This window comes from Triticum dicoccoides, chromosome 2A (genome assembly GCF_002162155.2).
Source record: "Triticum dicoccoides isolate Atlit2015 ecotype Zavitan chromosome 2A, WEW_v2.0, whole genome shotgun sequence".
Taxonomy (NCBI): domain Eukaryota; kingdom Viridiplantae; phylum Streptophyta; class Magnoliopsida; order Poales; family Poaceae; genus Triticum; species Triticum dicoccoides.
This window is the reverse complement of record NC_041382.1, coordinates 769,150,683-769,171,860: the sequence shown is the minus strand read 5'-3', so window position 1 is coordinate 769,171,860 and position 21,178 is coordinate 769,150,683. Positions and strand designations below refer to the sequence as shown.

General features: G+C 44.0%; 3 protein-coding genes across 3 annotated transcripts; all 3 read left to right on the top strand.

Moving 5' to 3' along the window:
- Positions 1 to 706: 706 nt before the first annotated feature.
- On the top strand, positions 707 to 2,929 carry LOC119357149 (receptor kinase-like protein Xa21). Its single transcript, XM_037624138.1, has one exon. It carries the CDS (start codon positions 963 to 965, stop codon positions 2,901 to 2,903), a length of 1,941 nt encoding a protein of 646 aa, XP_037480035.1. The 5' UTR covers positions 707 to 962; the 3' UTR covers positions 2,904 to 2,929.
- LOC119357150 (probable LRR receptor-like serine/threonine-protein kinase At3g47570) lies at positions 2,799 to 4,001 on the top strand. The gene is made up of 2 exons (XM_037624139.1): positions 2,799 to 3,356; positions 3,431 to 4,001. Exons 1-2 carry the CDS (start codon positions 2,939 to 2,941, stop codon positions 3,805 to 3,807), a joined length of 795 nt encoding a protein of 264 aa, XP_037480036.1. The 5' UTR covers positions 2,799 to 2,938; the 3' UTR covers positions 3,808 to 4,001.
- A 7,168-nt stretch (positions 4,002 to 11,169) lies between these two features.
- On the top strand, positions 11,170 to 13,598 carry LOC119357148 (E3 ubiquitin-protein ligase AIRP2-like). Its single transcript, XM_037624137.1, has 6 exons — positions 11,170 to 11,469; positions 11,583 to 11,733; positions 11,896 to 11,962; positions 12,078 to 12,318; positions 13,036 to 13,237; positions 13,335 to 13,598. Exons 1-6 carry the CDS (start codon positions 11,381 to 11,383, stop codon positions 13,362 to 13,364), a joined length of 780 nt encoding a protein of 259 aa, XP_037480034.1. The 5' UTR covers positions 11,170 to 11,380; the 3' UTR covers positions 13,365 to 13,598.
- Positions 13,599 to 21,178: the final 7,580 nt, after the last annotated feature.

The following is a 21,178-nucleotide window of genomic DNA, read 5'->3' as shown; positions in this document are numbered from 1 at the left end:
TCTAGTTTTAAGCTGCGTTTTGAGGATCATGCCCGTGTCTAAAATGTCATGTTATGTGAGCTGGAGAGCCTAGCTGTAGGGGCCGAGGGAGCAGCAGGCCTGTGTGGCTGTGGCATTCTACACCGGAGATTGTTATCCTTGTTGCATTGACTAGTACTCCAGTCTTGTTGGCGTGGAAGTTTTTGTCTCGTTCCCTCGATATTCCAGGACATGCATGAGGTGCGTGTTTGACGGGCTTGAACCGATCGCTGTAGTTTGATATAGCCGTAGGCTGTGCCGACATGCCCGCCGTGGCGTGAAGCGACCGGAAGGTGACTAGTGACTACGATCGGTGCACCAGCTTCTGCCACAGAGCAGGAAGATGATATTCTGCAGAAACCACGTATAAATTCACCATTGGTCACGGTTCACGGCAAAGGTAAACAGCTCCAATGGCCGCTGCTGCATCATCATCCGCCCGCATTCCTCCTCTCATCATAGTTCTGGTGCTAGTGCTATCCGCCGTCTCGGCCTCATCTTCTTCCTCGAGTCCGGCAAATGGCACCGGCAGCGACGCAGACCTCGCTGCCCTGCTGGCTTTCCGACCCCGCCGGCATCCTTGCCAACAGCTGGGTAGCCAATAGGTCCTTCTGCCACTGGGCCGGTGTCACCTGCAGCCGCCGTCGCCGGCGTGTTACATCCCTGTCGTTGCCGGGCACTTCCCTCCTCGGCTCCCTGGCGCCTCACGTAGGTAACCTTTCTTTCCTCTCCGTTCTCAACCTTGCAAAAACCGGCCTCATCGGCTCCATCCCACCTGAACTTGGCAAGCTACGCCGGCTTCGATATCTCTCTCTCTCTCTCTCTATTGGAATAGCCTTTCGAATGATATTCCTCCTGTCCTTGGGAACCTTACAAGGCTCGAGTTCCTCCATCTAGGTCACAACCAACTCTCAGGTCAGATCCCTCGTGACCTACTGTTGTATATGCAGAATCTTAGAAAATTTTCTTTACAAACAAATTATTTAAGTGGCCCAATACCACCTTATATGTTCAACAACACACCTTCCTTGAGGTACATCCGTCTTGGAAACAACAGCTTATCGGGTCCTATACCTAACAATATTGCCTCCCTCTCCAAACTTGAGTTCTTGAGTCTGCAATTCAATCAACTCAGCGGCATAGTTCCACAAGCCATTTACAACATGTCCAAGTTGCGAATCATGCTACTTCCAATCAATAACCTAACTGGACAAATTCCGGATAATCAAAGTTTCAGCCTGCCAATGTTGGAAGAAATTTCCCTCACTGTAAATAAAATTTCCGGGAGGTTTCCTTTAGGGCTTGCATCATGCCAGTACCTTGAAACAATTTCTCTGTCTATAAATTGTTTTATGGATGTTGTGCCAACATGGTTAGCCAAATTGCCGCATCTCCAGTGGATTCCCTTGGGTACTAACAACCTTGTTGGCTCAATCCCAACCGAGCTTAGCAATCTCACCAATCTTAATATCCTGGAGCTCTCTCATGCCAACCTGAAAGGGGAAATCCCGCCACAAGTAGGTCTAATGCAAGAACTCTCGACTTTAAATTTTGAAAAGAATCAACTAAAAGGTACAATTCCACCTTCCCTTGGCAATTTGTCCAAATTGTCCTATCTATATTTGGACAGAAATCACTTTTCTGGCCAAGTACCCACAACACTTGGGAGAATTGCAACTTTGAAAAGGCTTCTTCTATCTAAGAATAAATTAGAGGGGAATATGGACTTCTTGCTTGCTCTCTCCAACTGCCGACAACTCCAGGACCTTGTAATACCGAATAATTATTTCACGGGTACCCTGCCAGACCATATGGGAAACCTCTCTACACAATTAATCACTTTTCGTGCAGGTTACAATAAGTTAACCGGTGGAATTCCAGCTACTCTCTCAAATTTCAGCAGTCTGAACTGGATAGATCTTTCCAACAACCCACTAACAAAGGAAATGCCACACTCCATCACTACAATGGAAAACCTTGTGTTACTCGATATCTCAATGAATGAATTGTTAGGCACTATCCCAAGTCAAATTGGTATGTTCAAGAGTCTTGAGCGATTGTTTTTGCAGAAAAATAAATTCTTTGGCTCTATACCAGATAGCATTGGCAACCTTAGCAGGCTACAATACATTGACATATCCAATAACCAGTTCATTTCTGCACTACCTACAAGTGTATTCCACCTAGATGAACTTATCAAATTAAATCTTTCTCACAATTCCTTTGGTGGTGCGCTTCCAGATGATGTTAGCATGCTAAGCCAAATCGATCAAATAGACCTTTCTTCCAACTTCTTGGATGGGAAGATTCCTGGATCAATCGGGGAATTTAAAATGCTAACCTACCTCAATCATTCATATAATTTGTTTGAAGGCCCAATTCCAAACCAACTTAATAATCTAACTAGCTTAGAATTATTAGATCTCTCCTCCAATGATCTTTCTGGCACCATCCCCACTTTCTTTGCCAACTTCACATACTTGAGTACCTTGAACCTCTCCTTCAATAGGCTAGATGGTCAGATACCTGAGGGAGGTGTCTTCTTGAATCTCACATTACAATCTTTGATTGGAAATGTTGGGCTATGCGGTGCTCCACGCATAGGATTTCCACCATGCCTTGACAAATCTCATTCAAGTAACAAACACTTATTGAAATTTCAAATCCTGATTGTCATTATTACTTTTGGCGGTATTGCAATTTGCTTATACCTATGTATCAAAAAAGAACTTAAGAAGCGAGAGGTCAAAGATTATGTCGATCCAACCGATGGCATATGCAATAAGATAGTCTCATATCATGAGCTCCTTCGCGCCACCAACAGTTTCAGCGAAGATAACATACTTGGCTCTGGAAGCTTTGGAAAGTTTTCAAGGGCCAATTGAGCAGTGGTTTGGTGGTCGCGATAAAAGTTCTGGACATGCAACTGGACCAGGCCATCCGAAGTTTTGATGCGGAGTGTCGAGTTCTTCGCATGGTGCGACACCGCAACCTGATACGAATACTCAACACTTGTTCTAACCTTGACTTTAGAGCGCTTATACTTCAGTACATGCCAAATGGCAGCTTAGAGACACTCATACACCAGTCCCAGAGTACAATGCGCTTGGGGTTCCTTGAGAGGTTGGGCATCTTGCTTGACGGGTCAATGGCAATGGCGTATCTGCATCATGAGCACCACGAGGTGATCTTGCATTATGACTTGAAACCTAGCAACATGTTTGATGAGGATATGACTGCGCATGTTGCGGACTTTGGCATTGCAAGGCTGCTTCAAGGTGATGACAACTCCATGACATATGCGAGCATGCCCGGAACGGTTGGGTATATGGCACCAGGTACTTAGCTACAACCTTTTAAATCATAGATTTGCGGTTCATCATACATGTTTGTTTCCGTGTTTCTTGAGTAGAGTATGGGTCTCTTGGAAAAGCATCGCGGAAGAGCGACATATTCAACTTTGGAATCATGCTCCTCGAAGTCTTCACGGGAAGGAGGCCAACAGATGCCATGTTTGTCGGGGAACTGAGCCTTCGGCGGTGGGTTTGTCAGGCATTCCCCTCGGAGCTCGTGCATGTCGTTGATGAGCGGCTACTACAAGGTCCGTCTTCTAGCTGCAACTTGGCCGATGGCTTTCTTGTGCCAGTACTTGAGCTGGGTCTTCTCTGCTCCTGCGACTTACCTGATCAAAGAACCACGACGATGAGCGATGTGGTCGTGAGACTAAAGAAGATCAAAGTGGAGTATATCAAATCGATAGCATCGATGCTGGGGAGCGCAGCTCAGTGATTGATCACTGCCCTTTCTTCTATCGATCGAGCTGGATGTATCTGCTGGTCTTGTGCAATAAGGAGTTAACGACAGCGGCGATGCCGGGGAGCGCATCAACTTTTACAAATTACTGGGTCTGTTGGTCCGTGCGTGTAATCAGTTCTTGGCATATTACTCCCTCCGTTCAAAAAAACTTGTCCCAAACTTTTCCATCCAATGGATATATTAGCACTAACTTGGTGCTAAATACATCCATTTGAGGGACAAACTTTTACGGACGGAGGGAGTAATATATAGTGTTGCTTTGAAGTTCAGAAAGTTCCTTTGCCTATATCCATCATAGCACACGGAAACGATCGCTGCTGCACAGAGCGGCCAAGCAGGGAGGCAGACACCGGCGTGACCAGGTGGAGAGACGAGCAGTGGTGTGCGTAGGAGGTTCACCGGATCAAATCCGATAGTCGTTTTTTTTTTCTCTATCGCTGTTCTACGAACATGAATCTCCTTTTTTTTTCGAATTAAGTGGAGAATCCTGGATCTTCTATGTTTATTACCTTACAATTTTGCTAGATACAAAACAATAAAATAAATAATATATATACAAAAAATACAGCTTTCGATGAAATTCCAGTTTTTTGTGGTATATGTTGCAGTCATCTGCTTGCAACATCACATACTAGCACTCCATTTACCTGTAAGTTTAATTCAGTTTTAATTTTTATGTATTCTATAATGTAAATACAATGAAATTAATTGGACATGGAGAGACGAGAGGCGGCATACTCACAACTTTGTGACATATATTACCTCCGTTCCAAATTAGTTGTCCATGTGTGTAGATAGAGATTTGAATCAGACAAAGGGAGTAAAAGTCCGCTTTCTAAGTCAACAAAAATGTGTAAGTTAATAATAGAACCTTGAGTAAAAAAACGTGATCACACCATGTCGGAGTGCTAGTATGTGATTTTGCAGTCAGATGACTGTTAATAATAGAAGTCTCTGGTAAAAAAAAATGCGGTCACATGTCGGAGTGCTAGTATGTGATGTTGCTAGCATATGACTGCAACATATACACTGTTTAAACAAGCCTAATTTGTTTTCATCAAGTTTGGATTTCTTACCACAAGTGTCACGTGGTGACCACACAATCTGGGAATCAGTATATAAAACAGCTCCGGTTTGCTTTGCTCAGGCAATGTGGTACTATAAAGGGTTTGTCTAGGTCTCAGTCGGCTTAGACTTCGCGAAGTCTCAGTCGGGTGATATCATCCATTTATTTTTTTCCTAGAACACATCGCTCTTTTGTTGTTTATTGTTCAGCCCATGTCCCCATCGCTTGCTGTGTCTTTGTGCTATCGAAACAACCTTGGGCCAGCGATTTTAGGTAGTTTGTTTTTCTTCGGCGCTGCTGCTCATCGACTAGGTGCTGCTGAAGGTATGTCTCGAAATGAAAAACTGTGGTACGTGCAGTTTCTATCTGTTTTGTCTGGGTTTTTTTTTTCATTTTTTTCATTTTTTTTCTTTTCATTTTCTACTTACATTTTTATCATTCTGTTTTTTGTTTCCAAAATTGTAACAATTGTCGTCATATTTAGGAATAAATATGTGCGTGTATTTTTCTAAATATTAATCGTGTATTTAAAAAATATCATGCAACTTAATTTTAAAAATATATTATTTAAAAACATTGCTCATGCAATTAAAAATATGTTGGTTTTTAGCTAGTATTTTGTTTCTTGGGTTGGGCTAGGCCAAGCATTGTTTTACTCGTCTATTTATAATTTCCCTATCATCCAAATATTGACAAGTGGTATACTAACAAGATAAGGTGCGGACATGAGAGTAGGTTGTTCTTGCATGTTTTTTCTTTCCAAAAACCTCTTTATAGAGATAAAAATAAAAATAAAAATAAAGAGTAGTAAATAGAAAAGGAAATGAAACAAAATTAATAATAGAGTGTGGATATGACACAATTGATTGAGACTTAATTAAGTCTTAGTCAGCTCACAGCAGAACGAATGTAATTGCTGTTGGGGGCAACACTCTGTTGCGGGCCTAGTGATAGGCATGCAACTACCCCTTTTCCATGACAAAATATCATAGAGTTGCAGTTTGGAGACACTTGCAATTGCATGCCTAGCGTGGGACATGCAACTGGCCCCCTCCCCACGTACGGCAAAATGAAAGCCGAGTCGTGACCATGCTGGAAAGACATGCATTTGCGTGACTATAGTTGAGCTTGCAACAGGCCCCTTTCTGTCGGCGCCGCCCCCTCTGACAAAACAAAGCCCCCAATTGTAACCAAGTTAAAAGACATACATTTGCGTGTCTAGTGTGAAAAATGCAACTAGCCCACCTCTTCACGTATGGCAAAACGAAGGTCGAGTTGCGACCATGCTGGAAGACATGCAATTGCATGAATACAGTTGAGCATGCAACTGGCCCTCTCTCTCGGAGCCGCCCCCTCCGACAAAACAAAGCCCCCCAATTGCAATCAAGTTAGAGGACATGCAATTGCACGACTAGTGTGGGACATGCAACTGGCCCCTCTCCCCGTATGATAAAACAAAAATCGAGTTGCAACCAAGTTAGAACACATGCAGTTGCAAGCATCTTGGAAAAAATGTAGTTGCGTGACTACATTTGAGCATGCAACCGCCCCCCTCTCTCTTGCGGCAACCCCTCCGACAAAACAAAGGCCCCAGTTAGAACAAAAGTTAGAAAGACATGCAATTGCGTGACTACAGTTGAGTATGTAACTGCTCCCCTCTCTCTCACCGCCGTCCCCTCCGACAAAACAAAGGCCCCAGTTAGAACACAAGTTAGAAGATGTAAAGTTGCGACCATGCTGGAAAACACATGCAGTTGCATGACTACAGTTGAACATGCAGAAAATGGCCCCACTTTCTCTTGTCACCGCCCCTCTGACAAAACAAAGGCCCTAGTTGCAATCAAATTAGAAAGACATGCAAGTTGCATGCCTAGTGTGGGGCATGCAACGTAACTTGCCCCTCTCCTTGTTCGACAAAACTAAAGTTGAGTTGCAACCAAGTTAAAAAAGACATGCTATTGCGACCATGATGGAAGCGATGCAGTTGCATCCGCCTTCCTCTCTGACAAAACAAAGCCCCCATCTGCAACCAAGTTAGAAGATATGCAGTTGCGTGGCTAGTGTGGAACATGCAACTGGCCCTCTCCTCATCCGACAAAACAAAAGCCAAGTTGCAACCAAGTTAGAAGATATGCAGTTACATGGCTAGTGTGGAACATGTAACTGGCCCTCTCCTCATCCGACAAAACAAAAGCCAAGTTGCAACCAAGTTAGAAGACATGGAGTTGCGACCATGTTTAAAGGCATGCAGTTGCAATGACTACATTTGAGCATGCAACTGCCCCCCCATCTCTTGCCGGCACCCCCTCTGACAAAACAAATGCCCTAGTTGCAACTATTTTGGGATACATGTAGTTACGTAACTATAGTTGGACATGCAATTGGTCCCCTCTCTCTTGTCGTCGCCCCCTCCGACAAAGCAAATGACCCCCATTTGCAACTATGTTGGAACACATGTAGTTGCGTGACTATAGTTGGACATGCAACTAGCCCACTCTCTCTTGTTGCCACCCCCTCTGACAAAACAAAGGACCAGCAAATTTGCAGCCGCGTGATTATAGTTGGACATGCAACTGGTCCCCTATCCCTTGCCGTCGCCCCCTCCGAGAAAAGAAAATCCCTCAAATGCAACCAAGTTGAGAAGGCATGTAGTTGTGTGTCTCGTGTGGGACATGCAACTGGACCCCTCTCTCTTCCCGCCGCCCCCTTCGACAAAACAAAGACCTCCAAATTTCAACCAAGTTGAGAAGGCATGTAGTTGCGTGCCTAGTGTGGGATATGTAATTGGCCCCTCTCTTTGGCAAAACGAAAGTCGAGTTCAACAAAGTTAGAAGACGTGCAGTTGCGACCATGTTGGAAGACATGCAGTTGCGTGACTACAGTTGAGCATGCAACTGTCCCCCTCCCCTCTCTTGTCGCTTCCCCCTTTGACAAAACAAAGGCCCCCAAATTGCAATCAAGTTAGAGGACGTGCAGTTGCGTGGGTAGCGTGGGACATGCAACTACCCCCTCTCCCCGTACGACAAAACAAAAATCAAGTTGCAACCAAGTTAGAACACATGCAGTTGCAAGCATTTTGGAAGACATGCAGCTGCGTGACTACAGTTGAGCATGCAACTAGCCCCCTCTCTTGCCGTCGACCTCCGACAAAACAAAGGCCCCAGTTAGAAGACAATGCAGTTGTGACCATGTTTAAAGACATGCAGTTGCAATGACTACATTTGAGCAAGCAACTAAGCCCCTATCTCTTGCCGCCGCCACCTCTGACAAAATAAATGCCCAAGCTGCAACTATTTTGGGATACATGTAGTTGCGTGACTATAACTGGACATGCAATTGGTCACCTCTCTCTTCCTTGTTCGACGAAACTAAAGTTGAGTTGCAACCAAGTTAGAAAGACATGCAGTTGCATGGCTAGTGTGGGACATGCAACTGGACCTCTCCTCCTCCGACAAAAACAAATGCTCGGTTAGAACACAAGTTAGAAGACAATGTAGTTGCGACCATGTTTAAAGACATGAATTTGCAATGACTACATTTGAGCATGCAACTGGCCCCCATCTCTTGTCGCCGCCACCTCTAATAAAACAAATGCCCCAGTTGCAAGTATTTTGGGATACATGCAGTTGCGTGACTATAACTGGACATGCAGTTGGTCCCCTCTCTCTTGCCGTCACCCCCTTCGACAAAACAAATGACCCCCATTTGCAACTATGTTGGAACACCCCCAACCCAGTTGTGGTCATGTTGTACCCTTCGCAGTTGCATGTCGTTCCCAATAATTCCAGTTGTGCATCCGGATCACGAGATTTATTTGGGCGGAAATGAAAAGAAAAACCAACTTCTTCTCTACCAACCGAACATAGAAAAAATAGGACATATTGACACGATGAAAATCTTTTTTTTTTTGTAATACATGAATGGAAAATAAACAAAAATCCATGTGGAAAAGACAACAACAAGTGAGACTAAAAATTGTTCATGCGTGTCAAAGTGTATGTTCTGAAAAACTTAGATGTTCCATTGTTTTCAAAAGAAGAAAGATGAAAATATGCAAAAGTAGAAATACAAGTAAAAACAGCTGAATAAAACAATATAAAAGGTAAATACACATAAAGAGAAAAAAATTAGAAAATAAGGATAAAACCTACATAAATACACGTGTATAAAAAGTAAGCTTCCCAGTAAGCTTCTTTCTGTACGCACAAGCCTAACAAAAACAAGAAGAAAACCCGCTAAACAAAAAATACAAAATATTTACGTAGGATAGAAAACAGAAAAAGGAAAATGAAAATGGACCAGAAGCCGTAGCCCACAGGCCAGATAGGAAAGCAAGTTAAGAGGCTATAGCCCACGTAGCGGAAGGAATTCAGCCGGTGCCAGCCTCTAATACGTCTTGAACAACGGGAATACATACATCAGCGAGAAACTCAGATCAATCAAATCGTATGGCTAATCTCGTCGACTGAGACTTCACTAATTCTCAGTCGACTGAGAATTAGCACAACCGTACTATAAAACTTCCTGCATGCATGCATATAGTACATTGACAGAAGTCACTTCGAATCATGGGCCTAAAGAGACGAGTACATCGATCTGGGCCCTTTTTAGCCCACCAGGCCAACACTGGAAAATCAGAACTATTCCAACGTTTATCTAAAAAAAAAGAACTATTCCAACACTGAAAGGAAAAAAAAAGTGAAGTACAAAAGATACGCAAATACTAGTAGAAACTTTATACCAACGAAATAAAGAGTAGAAACATAGCACCTCCAAAGCATCCCCGTATCGATATGTGCTGCTGCAATTCGATTCCAAACTTCACAGACAAGAAGCAGATATGACATCACGGGTTTTTTGCGGGGGAGATATGACATCACGTTACATTGCATTCATGTCATCCTAACTCTCGTTTACAATTTCATCACATAAAAAACACTTATTTATAGCTGTGTGCAATAAATGTATTTACGAAATTGATGCTTAAGGCCCTTTGCACCTAACTCATGTCATCAGTTTATCAATGTCTTCTGTCCAGGTAGGTAATACTTTTATCCTAATATTTCGTAACCTTATTGCTTTGTTGTATTTTAAGAGAATGTGAAAAAAAGACATTTGTGTGTCTTTTCATAAAGAGGAAAAGCTGGCTAAAGATTTTTGGTTAGAAGACAACATAAAATTCTCATAACAGCTTTTTCTTCATCGTATCTATAAAACAATATATAAATCACCTTCCAACATAAAATTCAATCCATCCTTTTTGAATTACGTAGGCCATACAAACTCAGCCTAGATGAGTTTCACCCGAATTGAAGTGTACTACTAGAAGGGTTGAGCGTGCTTTGTTGCCCCGCTGATGTTGCTGTGATTTCTTTAAAAAAAAATTGTTATCTGTTTTGACACGCAAGGAGGATGATGAAGTGTATTTCTTTTTTATAATGCTATACATCTTGGTAGGCTTCTCCTCGACAGTGTGATTATGCGTCATCTACTAATCAACTCATACTTATATGGAGTTTCGTGCACTGGTGACCGCATGGATTATATTGGTGCTACAATGTTAGATGTTTGCGCATTTTTGTAGGTGTTGAAAGAGTGCGCGGAACCGGTGTGTTTTTTATAGGCTAGTTGTTGACGGCTAATTTCAAAGATCATTTACCTAGTAAAAATTTCGAATGAAATCCAACATTAAACATCTTAACCGAATGAGAGGGCGCCTTTGGAATTGTTGACCTGATTAAAACTGTGAACCGAATTCAAATTGAACATCTCAATTGATTGAATGGGAGGGCTCCAAAAGGAGGGAGCATGGTGAGTTAGAAGATATATTCTCTGTTTCATATACTAATGGTCAAAGTTGAACATCAAAATACTCCGTATATGTGGTCAAAGTTGAACATCAAAATACTCCGTATATGATGCTCAAAAAAAAAACTCCGTATATGGTATCGTGTCACGTCTGTCGGTGTATGGACCGCGCTCACGTGACACGAGACCGCAGCGCCCCGGCGGCCGGCCCCGTGCCCTCCTACCAGCAGCACCCCGACGCCCGCGCGCGCGCACCCACCCCTATCCCGCCGACACCCCGCCCCCACGCGGACCCTGCCCCACTTCGCAGCCTCTAACCGCAGGAAACACCGACGACGACCCGCTCGCGCGCGGGGCCCCGCCTGTCACTTGGACTCCTCGGAGCGGTGGGAGGGGACGCGTGGCGGCGGCGGCGGGTCTCCCTCCGCCCACGCAACCTATAGCCAACCTATAGCAACACAAGTGGCGGTGCGGCCGGCCGAAAAGGAGACGACCACCAACACCAACTGGGAGTGGAAGTGGAGGCCTGCTTGCTTTCGGTGGGGAGCCGGAGAGCGAGTCTCCCCCTTTCGGTGCCGCTGTCGGGGTTCTAATTCGGCCCCGCTCTGCTCCGGCGGCGGGGTTTAATTCGGCGACGGCAGCGGCCTGTGGTGGCGGGGGAAGAGCAAGGAGATGGTGGCGGCGGCGCCGTGCGCCACGCGGAGGTCGTTCAGGGACTCGCTCAAGGTGCTGGAGGCGGACATCCAGCACGCCAACACGCTGTGAGTACCCTCTCTCCCTCCCCCCAAACTAAAGGACCAAATTTCTTGAATTTCTTCCAGGTTTGGGGTGTGTGTTGTTTACGATGTGGTGAAATCCTCTGTCTATGCCGCAGGGCGTCCGAGTGCTCGCGGGACTACGACGGGGCGTGCGTGCAGATGCGCATGTCCTACAGCCCCGCCGCGCGCCTCTTCCTCTTCCTCCTGCAGTGGACCGACTGCAGCCTCGCCGGCGCCCTCGGCCTCCTCAGGATCCTCATCTACAAGGTACTCCACTACTTTTGTCCGTCCGTCCGTCTGCTGTCTGTCAGTCTGTGTGCCCATGCCCCTGGTTTCCTTCCATAATTTGTGCTACTGTATGTATGTATTGTGGTGGTTGTGCTTGTGTTCTTACGGAATCCATCCTCTCTGCCTCCATTGTTTCTGCAGGTCTATGTGGACGGCACAACCACCATGTCCACCCACGAAAGGAAGGCCAGCATCAGGGAATTCTACGGTAAATGCTGCTCTATAAATAGCTGAAAAGAACAGCAGATGTTCTCACTGTCAGCCTTGTTTGGGTTGAACTTGTGTACTGTAGTGATGCCCATTCTCTGTCCGTCCGTCTGCAGCTGTGATATTCCCCTCCCTCATGCAACTGGAGCACGGGATAAGCGACTCCGACGACCGGAGGCAGAGGGCGGCGTGCTCAGAGCGATACAGGAGGAGAGACGAGCCAGAGGACAGCAAGAGGCCGGTCTCCGAGATCGACGCCGAGATAGAGGAGGAGTGCGGGATCTGCATGGAGCTCAACAGCAGGGTCGTGCTGCCCAACTGCAGCCATGACATGTGCATCAAGTGCTACCGTCAATGGTGAGCGAGAACAAGAACCTGATACCGTCGCGTGATTCTTCTATTTTTCTACCATGTTCAGTTCACTTCAACCATAGCAAACATGTTTGGTCCTTGGTTTAATGCGAGCTTCAGAGGTAGCTTAGTCGACACTTCATTCTGGTGTTCTTAAGTGCTTCAGCAGTCGCCACCAGAGCCTCTTTATTCAGATGGCAGTGCACTGCTATGAGTAATTAAGATGGCCGCGTGAGCATCATTTATGGAAAATACTATGCAGCAACCTCTGCAGCTTCCAGTTTTGTCCTTGGTTCTTACGAGGCCTGACTTTCTTACTGGAGTATCACTTACTATTATTATTAAGCATTAGAAATTTACAAAATTAGTTGTTTCTCGAAAAATTTACAAGTTAAATTCACCGCGTACACGTGACGCAAGTGAAAATATTGTGGTTTTATGCTGTAAAAATAAGTTGCAGTCTGGTTCTGCTAGAATGGTTGCCGCAGAGCTTTGAAACTCTGCTGCTGGAATGACTACATGGGATTCCTTATCAGCTAGACGAAGAAGGAATGCCCCAAACTAACTGATTCATAGCTCCTCAAACAATTTGTTTACCAGTTTGTACCTTCAGAGCATGAGCAGAGGAGCTTTCTCTGCAAATGAAAAATTACATTTCGCAAAAACTGTCCGCTGCCAAATGACTGCTGTGGTCACTGAACCCTGTGTTTATCGTGGTTTCAGGCGCTCGAGATCTCAATCATGCCCCTTCTGCCGAGACAGCCTCAAGAGAGTAAACTCCGGCGATCTATGGATGCTCACCGACCAGCGCGACGTCGTCGACATGGCGACGGTGACGAGGGAGAACATCAGGCGCCTCTTCACGTACATCGAGAAGCTGCCTCTCGTCACGCTGGACAACATCTTCGATGCCTATGATTCCCATGTAAAATAACTTTGAGCCGTTGACGATGACTTGCTCATGACTGTTTTTTTCTTTCTGGGAGCGTTGACGCATGGCTTGTTGTTGTTGGTTCATGCAGAGGATGTTCCTTGTCCTAGGATGTGGCTGACCATGGATGGAGCAGCCTGACAGAGAGACCCTGTGTGAGCACCCTAGGGTCCTCAGGTTTTGTAAATACATGTACAGATTTACAGTTTGCATGGAAATGTTCAGGGAAAGTCAGAATAACAATATGTTATGGAGTAGAGTAATGCCTGTACATATTTGTAATCTGGATGGGAACAGACATATGGTGCATGAACTACCTCCGTTCCGAAATATAGGATGCTTTGGATATTTCAAATATGGACTACATACGGACCGAAACGAGTGAACAGATACGCTAAAACGCGTCTATGTCCATCTGATTGAAAAAATAGTTATAACCTCTTATAATTTGGAATGGAGGGTGTGTTATTTATGTGCTAATGTGATTTACATATGGTTTCAACTGAATGAATACAAGGCTGCTTCAGCTCTCCTTTTCTCTGTGTGCGCGATTGCTGCCCTTAAAATTTTAGTGGCTTATTCTAACCTTTTCTGGTGATTCAGTTGAAGAGGTTGCTTAAGATGTTTGCCTACAGATTTTCCGGTGAGGATAGCAAGTAAGTTTATCAGTGGAGTTTTCTTTGAAACAAGTTTTGTCAGTACCACATAGGTACAGTACATACCACAATACACTGCTGGACGCTGGTAAACCGTAGCGAGTAAAACAAGTACAATACATGCCCTGTGCTGTACATACAGACGATTGGTACAGACTTTATACAGTACAGTAGGTACATACCAGTACCACGGTACATACGATTGGTACAGATTTAATAACGTGGTGGATGGAATTTAGGGGCCAAGCATAGCAGGTGAGTACGTCCAACCGGTGGCTTATACTAAATTGCAGAGCGTACTACCATGCCATTGGATCTGGGGTAACACAATGTTAATCCAGCCAACATGAATAATGAAGAGTTCATCCAACCGTCAAAGCCCCCTGCAAGGAGAAAAACTACCGTAGACATCCACTGGTAGGGAAACAGGGGAAATTTGCAAAAGTCATCTTCTGCTCGTGAGCTCATTTAAACTCGTGATGAATAATAAAATCCAAAGAAAAAACACAAAAGAATTCAAAAAATTCTGAATTTTTTTTGTGATGACCTTCAATGAGTGTTTTTAATGCTAGCAAAATTTCATCATAAAATGACATTCTTAGAAGTTGTGGCAAAAAGACAAAATCAGCACTTCAAAATGCTTTTAAAAAGAGTTTAATACATTGAAGGTGCCTTAACTTGTCCATCACGGTCACTTTGATGCCTAAACTTATAAAATACATGAAACTGATGCTGCAACTTGTTCAGTCGTGCAAATACGGTGCCTCCTTCCGTATTTGGGTGTACGCCCTGCCCATGTAGCATGCCAGCATGGCAGTGACCCACATGTCGGTGGCTGAGAGCGAGGATGCACTGAGTGAGCCACTGATTGATTTTTTTTCTCATAAAAAAACACTGAATTTTAATTTAATCTCGTAATAAACAGCCTGAAAATTTCCAACAACAAAATAAATAACTAATAAAGGATATATCCTAGGAACTCACTTAGAGACACTGCTAAATCTGTACTACCTAGCCACCAAGCCAGACTATGGAGTATTTAGCCTCGCATGTATATCTTGAAGCGATTTTTTATATATATGACGCTCCCATGGGCCTGCACAAATTTCATTTCATTTTTTCCAGGTTCATGTTTATTTTTCTTTTTGGTATTATTTTTCCCATTTGAAAGAAAGAAATGTAAGAAAAAATTACAACTACAGTAACAAACGGTAAACATGTACCCGGATTTTTGGCTTGCATTAAGAAAATTGACAACATGTTTTTAGAAAATAGTCAACATGTATTCAAAAATTTTGTTTAAATTTATTCCCACTTTTCGACAAGCATGTTTAACATATTTTAATACAATTCTAGTATTAATTATTATTACACAACAATTTTGGATACACATTTTTTTCCAAAATACAATATTTCATTTAAAAATACAATGAAGATATAGAATAATTGTGGGTGGTTGTTGTCCCTAAAGAAGACACATAAATTTAAGCAATAATCGTTAATACACAATGAGCTGTTTAGAAAAAGTTCATGTTCACCTCTTTAAGGTACACAATAATGAAAATAGCATAAAGATTGAAAATACGAAATAATTATATATTGGTAATTATTGTAGTATTTTAAACAGAAAAATTTATGTATCATGAAAACTAAACCAAAATAAAAAAAAATACAGTAGAGAACGCATCAGGTAAATTCAAAACGTGGCTCAGTCAGCTGGCCAGCTCACCCAGGCAGTTAACCAGGATGTCCCCTGTTCGAACTCTCCATCCAGTTTATTATTCTTTGTTGATCCTCCAAAAGAAGTTTATTTTTCTTTGTTATTCTCTCTAGCGTATTGACTGGTGGGATCCACCGGCCTGTAAAAATAAAAACAGTAGATAACACCTAAAAAAATTGCAGAGAGGTGATACGTGCAGTTTGTCTGTATAGATTTTCAGCGAATTTTTTTACTCAAGTTTAGTTCGGCCCGGAGGTCAGATCACGCCCGGTATAAACCAGGAGGTCCCTGGTTCAACACGCGCCTCCATGCAGTTTTTTTCATGTTATTTTTGCTACGTATTAAATAAAATATGAGGGGGTTTACGTAAAAACAACTCACATGCGGGACACCCAGCCCCTCCTCGCTCTCAGCCACTGACATGTGGGCCACTACCAGGCTGGCAGGCCACATAGCTATGACGTACATGCGAATATGGAAGGAGGCAGGGTCGGTCCTGAGATTTCGGGGGCCCGGGGCGAAACAAAAATCGGGGGCCTTATATATTACCTTATTTTATTTCTAACTTTGTAGATGTAAAGGTTCCAATGACGATATGAATATCAATCTTATTCAATAATTTCTTTTTCAATGTGTAAATTTGCCAAACCGAATCTATCTTGGGACATTTACGGACCTCACATCGTTTTTGTCAATATATATCTATTTATAAGATGCACATGCTTCTTACAGTAGGACAAAAACAATCACATAAAGGAAGCATACCTGGGCCATTATCAAAACATCCACTGCCTCCTTATACATGTTCTTTTCATAAGACTTCTTTGGTATCTTATGAAGCACAAAAACCATCTTCAAAGCTTAATACGGATAATGGGTTAAATTTCGTAAGCAATATTGCTTATGAGAAATGAACATAAGATTCATTGTATTAGTTGTACCATATGCAGATACAAAAGCATCATTTTGTGTCCACTTTGAACCTCAATTCCTGATCCAAAAATCCAAATTGAGATCTTCTATATGGGAGGGACCATCTGAATGCCTTGGAGACAGTCGTAAATTTTGAATCGAAGCGAAAATCCTGCTCATGGGGACTACAATTTTTTTAGTGTAGAGCAAGAAAGGGCAGAAATCTCAAAATCAATAGGAACTAACGGGATTCAATCAAAAAAAAAGCAAAGGGATCCCTACCTACCAGGGTGTGAAGACGAGCCTGCAGATTTATCCCTCATCGTGGCCGTGGCGCCGGCGGCGGCATCGGTGGCGATGGATTGGGGGACTGGAGATTGACGTGATCGTTTGGCTGAAAAAAATGATACGTGGGTGCGCTGTATGTACCTGACTAGCCCATGGGCAACATGCATGCCATATACACATACGTACCTGACTAGCCCATGGGCAACATGCATGCCCGGGAGGGGCCCCCTAGACTTCAGGGGCCCGGGGCGATCGCCCCCCCTGCCCCTCCCCAGGGCCGGCCCTGGACAAGACAAGTTGCGGCACTAGTTTCATGTATTTTGCAAGTTTAGGTATCAAAAGTGACCGCGAGGAACAAGTTTAGACACCCTTAGCGTATTTAACTCTTTAACAATGACACTTTTGGAGCATCGAGTTTTCTTTTGCCACCACTTCCACGCATGTCATTCCTTGATGCAATTTTTTGAGCAATCAAAACATTCATCGGTGTTTGCCCCCCAAAAATTCAGTTTTTATTTTTATTTTATTTTTCTATTTTTCAGATATTTACTGTTCACCCGAGCTCATTGGAGCTTGAGCTCAGAAACACCACGTCCGGAAAATTTTCACATTCCTAATTTTACGAGGAAAAAAAATCACATGAGCAGAAACATGGGTCATAAAAAGAAAATAGCTTTATGACCCATCCTCAAGCACGGTCAGATCTTAGAAGAAAAAAACTAGCTACTTGCCCATGCACTGCAACGGAGTATACGTATTCTAGTGGTTCAACCCCAATAGGACCATATCAAGATTTTCAAATCTTTTCTACTACCTCTGTTACTAAATATAAGACACTTTTGTTGTTCAATTTAAACTGCAAAAACGTCTTATATTTAGTTACAGAGGTAGTATTTAGTAGTCTAAGTTTTTCGATGAGGATAATTAGTTCGGTCTTTGTGGTCTAACTCTATCATAGATTGACTACATTCTGCATAGGTCCCTCGTATATCCTATTTTTGCAACTACTGGCGGTTTCATTATGGGGCAGCTCATGATCTTCATATTGATCTATTATCCACCTTAGCTAAACAGGTGGAAGATCCATCCAATTTGGTTATATCATGGAATCACGACCAAATTATACCTGACACCCACCTTATTCTAGTGGATCTTTTCTGCACCAAGGTTCTACAGTTAATCTTGCACATTACTCATAGCTAACAGTAATAAAAAATAAAAAACCAAAGTTGCTAGTAAAAAAGGCAAACCAAACTCTCTTAGTTCGAACTTAGTAACACACCCTAGCAATTCACTAGCAATATATCTCAAAACATATCATTTTTACTTAAAATTTGGACATAATACCGACATGTCAGAACATGGATCTGAGATTGTCAGGTGAGTGATATGACATTTAGAGTTTAGAATTAAGATAAGTGGCTTCAAGTTTACTCAGAGTAGGAGGGGGTGCATGGGCTGGGCAACAATGACATACACCAGGCGGTGAAAAATCATTGGCTGGGATGAAATGCATTGCAATATCGTATTATAATCAATGAGGATTCAAGCAAATAAATTTAATAAATATGGTCATCAACAAATTGATCTGTATCTTGCCGCAAGGAATAGACTCGAGGAAACTGAAACACTCAGTGGGATTTACATGCTTATCCATCACAAGAGCAGCAGACAATCAAAGAGAGGGAGAGAGGGAGGGACATAGAATCATGTAGTGATGATCGCCGGTTTGCATGCAATCCGAAGAATCAAAGCAACAAGGAAGAGATGATAGGGGCATGGGAGAGAGGGGATCCGTCACCGTTCATCCCCACCAATTGTGACGCCCCCGATTCAATCGTACACTAATCATGCACGCAAATGTGTACGATCAAGATCAGGGACTCACGGGAAGATATCACAACACAACTCTAAAACATAAAGAAGTCATACAAGCATCATAATACAAGCCAGGGGCCTCGAGGGCTCGAATACAAGTGCTCAATCATAGACGAGTCAGCGGAAGCAACAATATCTGAGTACAGACATAAGTTAAACAAGTTTGCCTTAAGAAGGCTAGCATAAACTGGGGTACAGATCGAAAGAGGCGCAGGCCTCCTGCCTGGGATCCTCCTAACTACTCCTGGTCGTCGTCAGCGGGCTGCACGTAGTAGTAGGCACCTCCAGCGTAGTAGGAGTCATCGTCGAAGGTGGCGTCTGGCTCCTGGACTCCAGCATCTGGTTGCGACAACCAGAAAGAAAGGAAAGGGGGAAAAAGGGGGGAGAAAGCAACCGTGAGTACTCATCCAAAGTACTCGCAAGCAAGGAACTACACTACATATGCATGGGTATATGTGTAAGGAGGCCATATCAGTGGACTGAACTGCAGAATGCCAGAATAAGAGGGGGATAGCTAGTCCTATCGAAGACTACGCTTCTGGCAGCCTCCATCTGCAGCATGTAGAAGAGAGTAGATTGAAGTCCTCCAAGTAGCATCTCCAAGTAGCATCTCCAGTAGAATCGCATAGCATAATCCTACCCGGCGATCCTCCCCTCGTCGCCCTGTGGAAAAGCGATCACCGGGTTGTCTGTGGAACTTGGAAGGGTGTGTTTTATTAAGTATCCGGTTCTAGTTGTCATAAGGTCAAGGTACAACTCCAAGTCGTCCTGTTACCGAAGATCACGGCTATTCGAATAGATCAACTTCCCTGCAGGGGTGGACCAACTTACCCAACACGCTTGATCCCATTTGGCCGGACACACTTCCCTGGGTCATGCCCGGCCGCGGAAGATCAACACGTCGCAGCCCCACCTAGGCTCAACAGAGAGGTCAGCACGCCGGTCTAAACCTAGGCACCCAGGGGTCTGGGCCCATCACCCTGAACACACCTGCACGTTGCGAGGGCGGCCGAAAGCAGACCTAGCCTAGTGGCGTTCCAGTCCAATTCGGCGCGCGCCGCTCAGTCGCTGACGTCATGAAGTGCTTCGGCTGATACCACGACGCCGAGTGCCCATATCTTTCCCACGTAGTTGGTTAGTGCGTATAGGCTCGTAGCCAACTCAGATCAAATACCAAGATCTCGTTAAGCGTGTTAAATATCCGCGAACGCCGAACAGGGCTAGGCCCACCTCTCTCCTAGGCAGTCTCAACCTGCCCTGTCGCTCCGCCACAAAGATCCACTCGCGGGTGCTCCACCAGCCGCCCCGTCTTTGGTCACCACATGTATCATGTATAACGTATATAGTATATACCCGTGATCACCTCCCGAGTGATCACGGCCCAATAGTATAGCAAGGCAGACTGACAAGAATGTAGGGCCAATGATGATAAACTAGCATCCTATACTAAGTATTTAGGATTGCAGGTAAGGTATCAACAGATGTAGCAACAATGTCAGGCTATGCAACAGAATAGGAGTAACCGAACAGTATCATGCTACACTACTCTAATGCAAGCAGTATAGAGAAGAATAGGCGATATCTGGTGATCAAGGGGGGGGGCTTGCCTGGTTGCTCTGGCAAGAGAGAGGGGTCGTCAACTCCGTAGTCGAACTGGGGCATCAGCATCGTCACGGGGTCTACCGAAGAGAAGAGGGGGGAGAAACAGTAAATACATAGCAAGCAAGTGCATAACAGGATAACAGGCAGAGCTAGACATGTTCTAACGCGGTATGAGGTGATACCGGTGAAGGGGGGAAGCATCTGGGAAGTATTCCCAGGGTTCCGTGTTTTCGAGCAGAGGAGCCGGAGGGGGAAAGTTGTGAGTTCGATAGGTTAGGGGGGTGTGGCAGACGAACGGGTTGCGTATCCGGAATCGTCTTGTCGTTTTGAGCAACTTTCATGTTGAAAATAATTTAATCCGAGTTACGGATTAAAAGTTATTATTTTCTAAAGATTTTATTAATTTCTGGAATTTAATTAGTTATTTAAATTAATTCGAAAATGGAATAATGACATCAGCATGATGTCATGCTGACGTCAGCAGTCAACAGAGTTGACTGGTCAACCTGACGTATGGGTCCCACATGTCATACTCTGCTTATACTAATTAGGATTTAACTAATCTAATTATAGTTTAATTAATTATCAATAGTTAATTAGGTTAATTAAACAAGATTAATTAAGTTAATTAATTCACTAATTAACTAATTAATTAATTATTAATTTTATTAATTCATTTTTATTTTTATTCCTTTTTTTTATAAAACGTTCTGGGGCACGGGCCCCGTTTGTCATAGGCCCCCAGGGGCCTATCGGGTTCGGGCGTGCAGGCGACGGGCGCCAGCCCGAATGGGCGCCCGCCCAGGCCAACTGGGGGAACGGCGAGGCGTCGCCGGCCACTGCAACGGGCGGCCGCAGCCGTCGGGGAAGGGAAGGGGG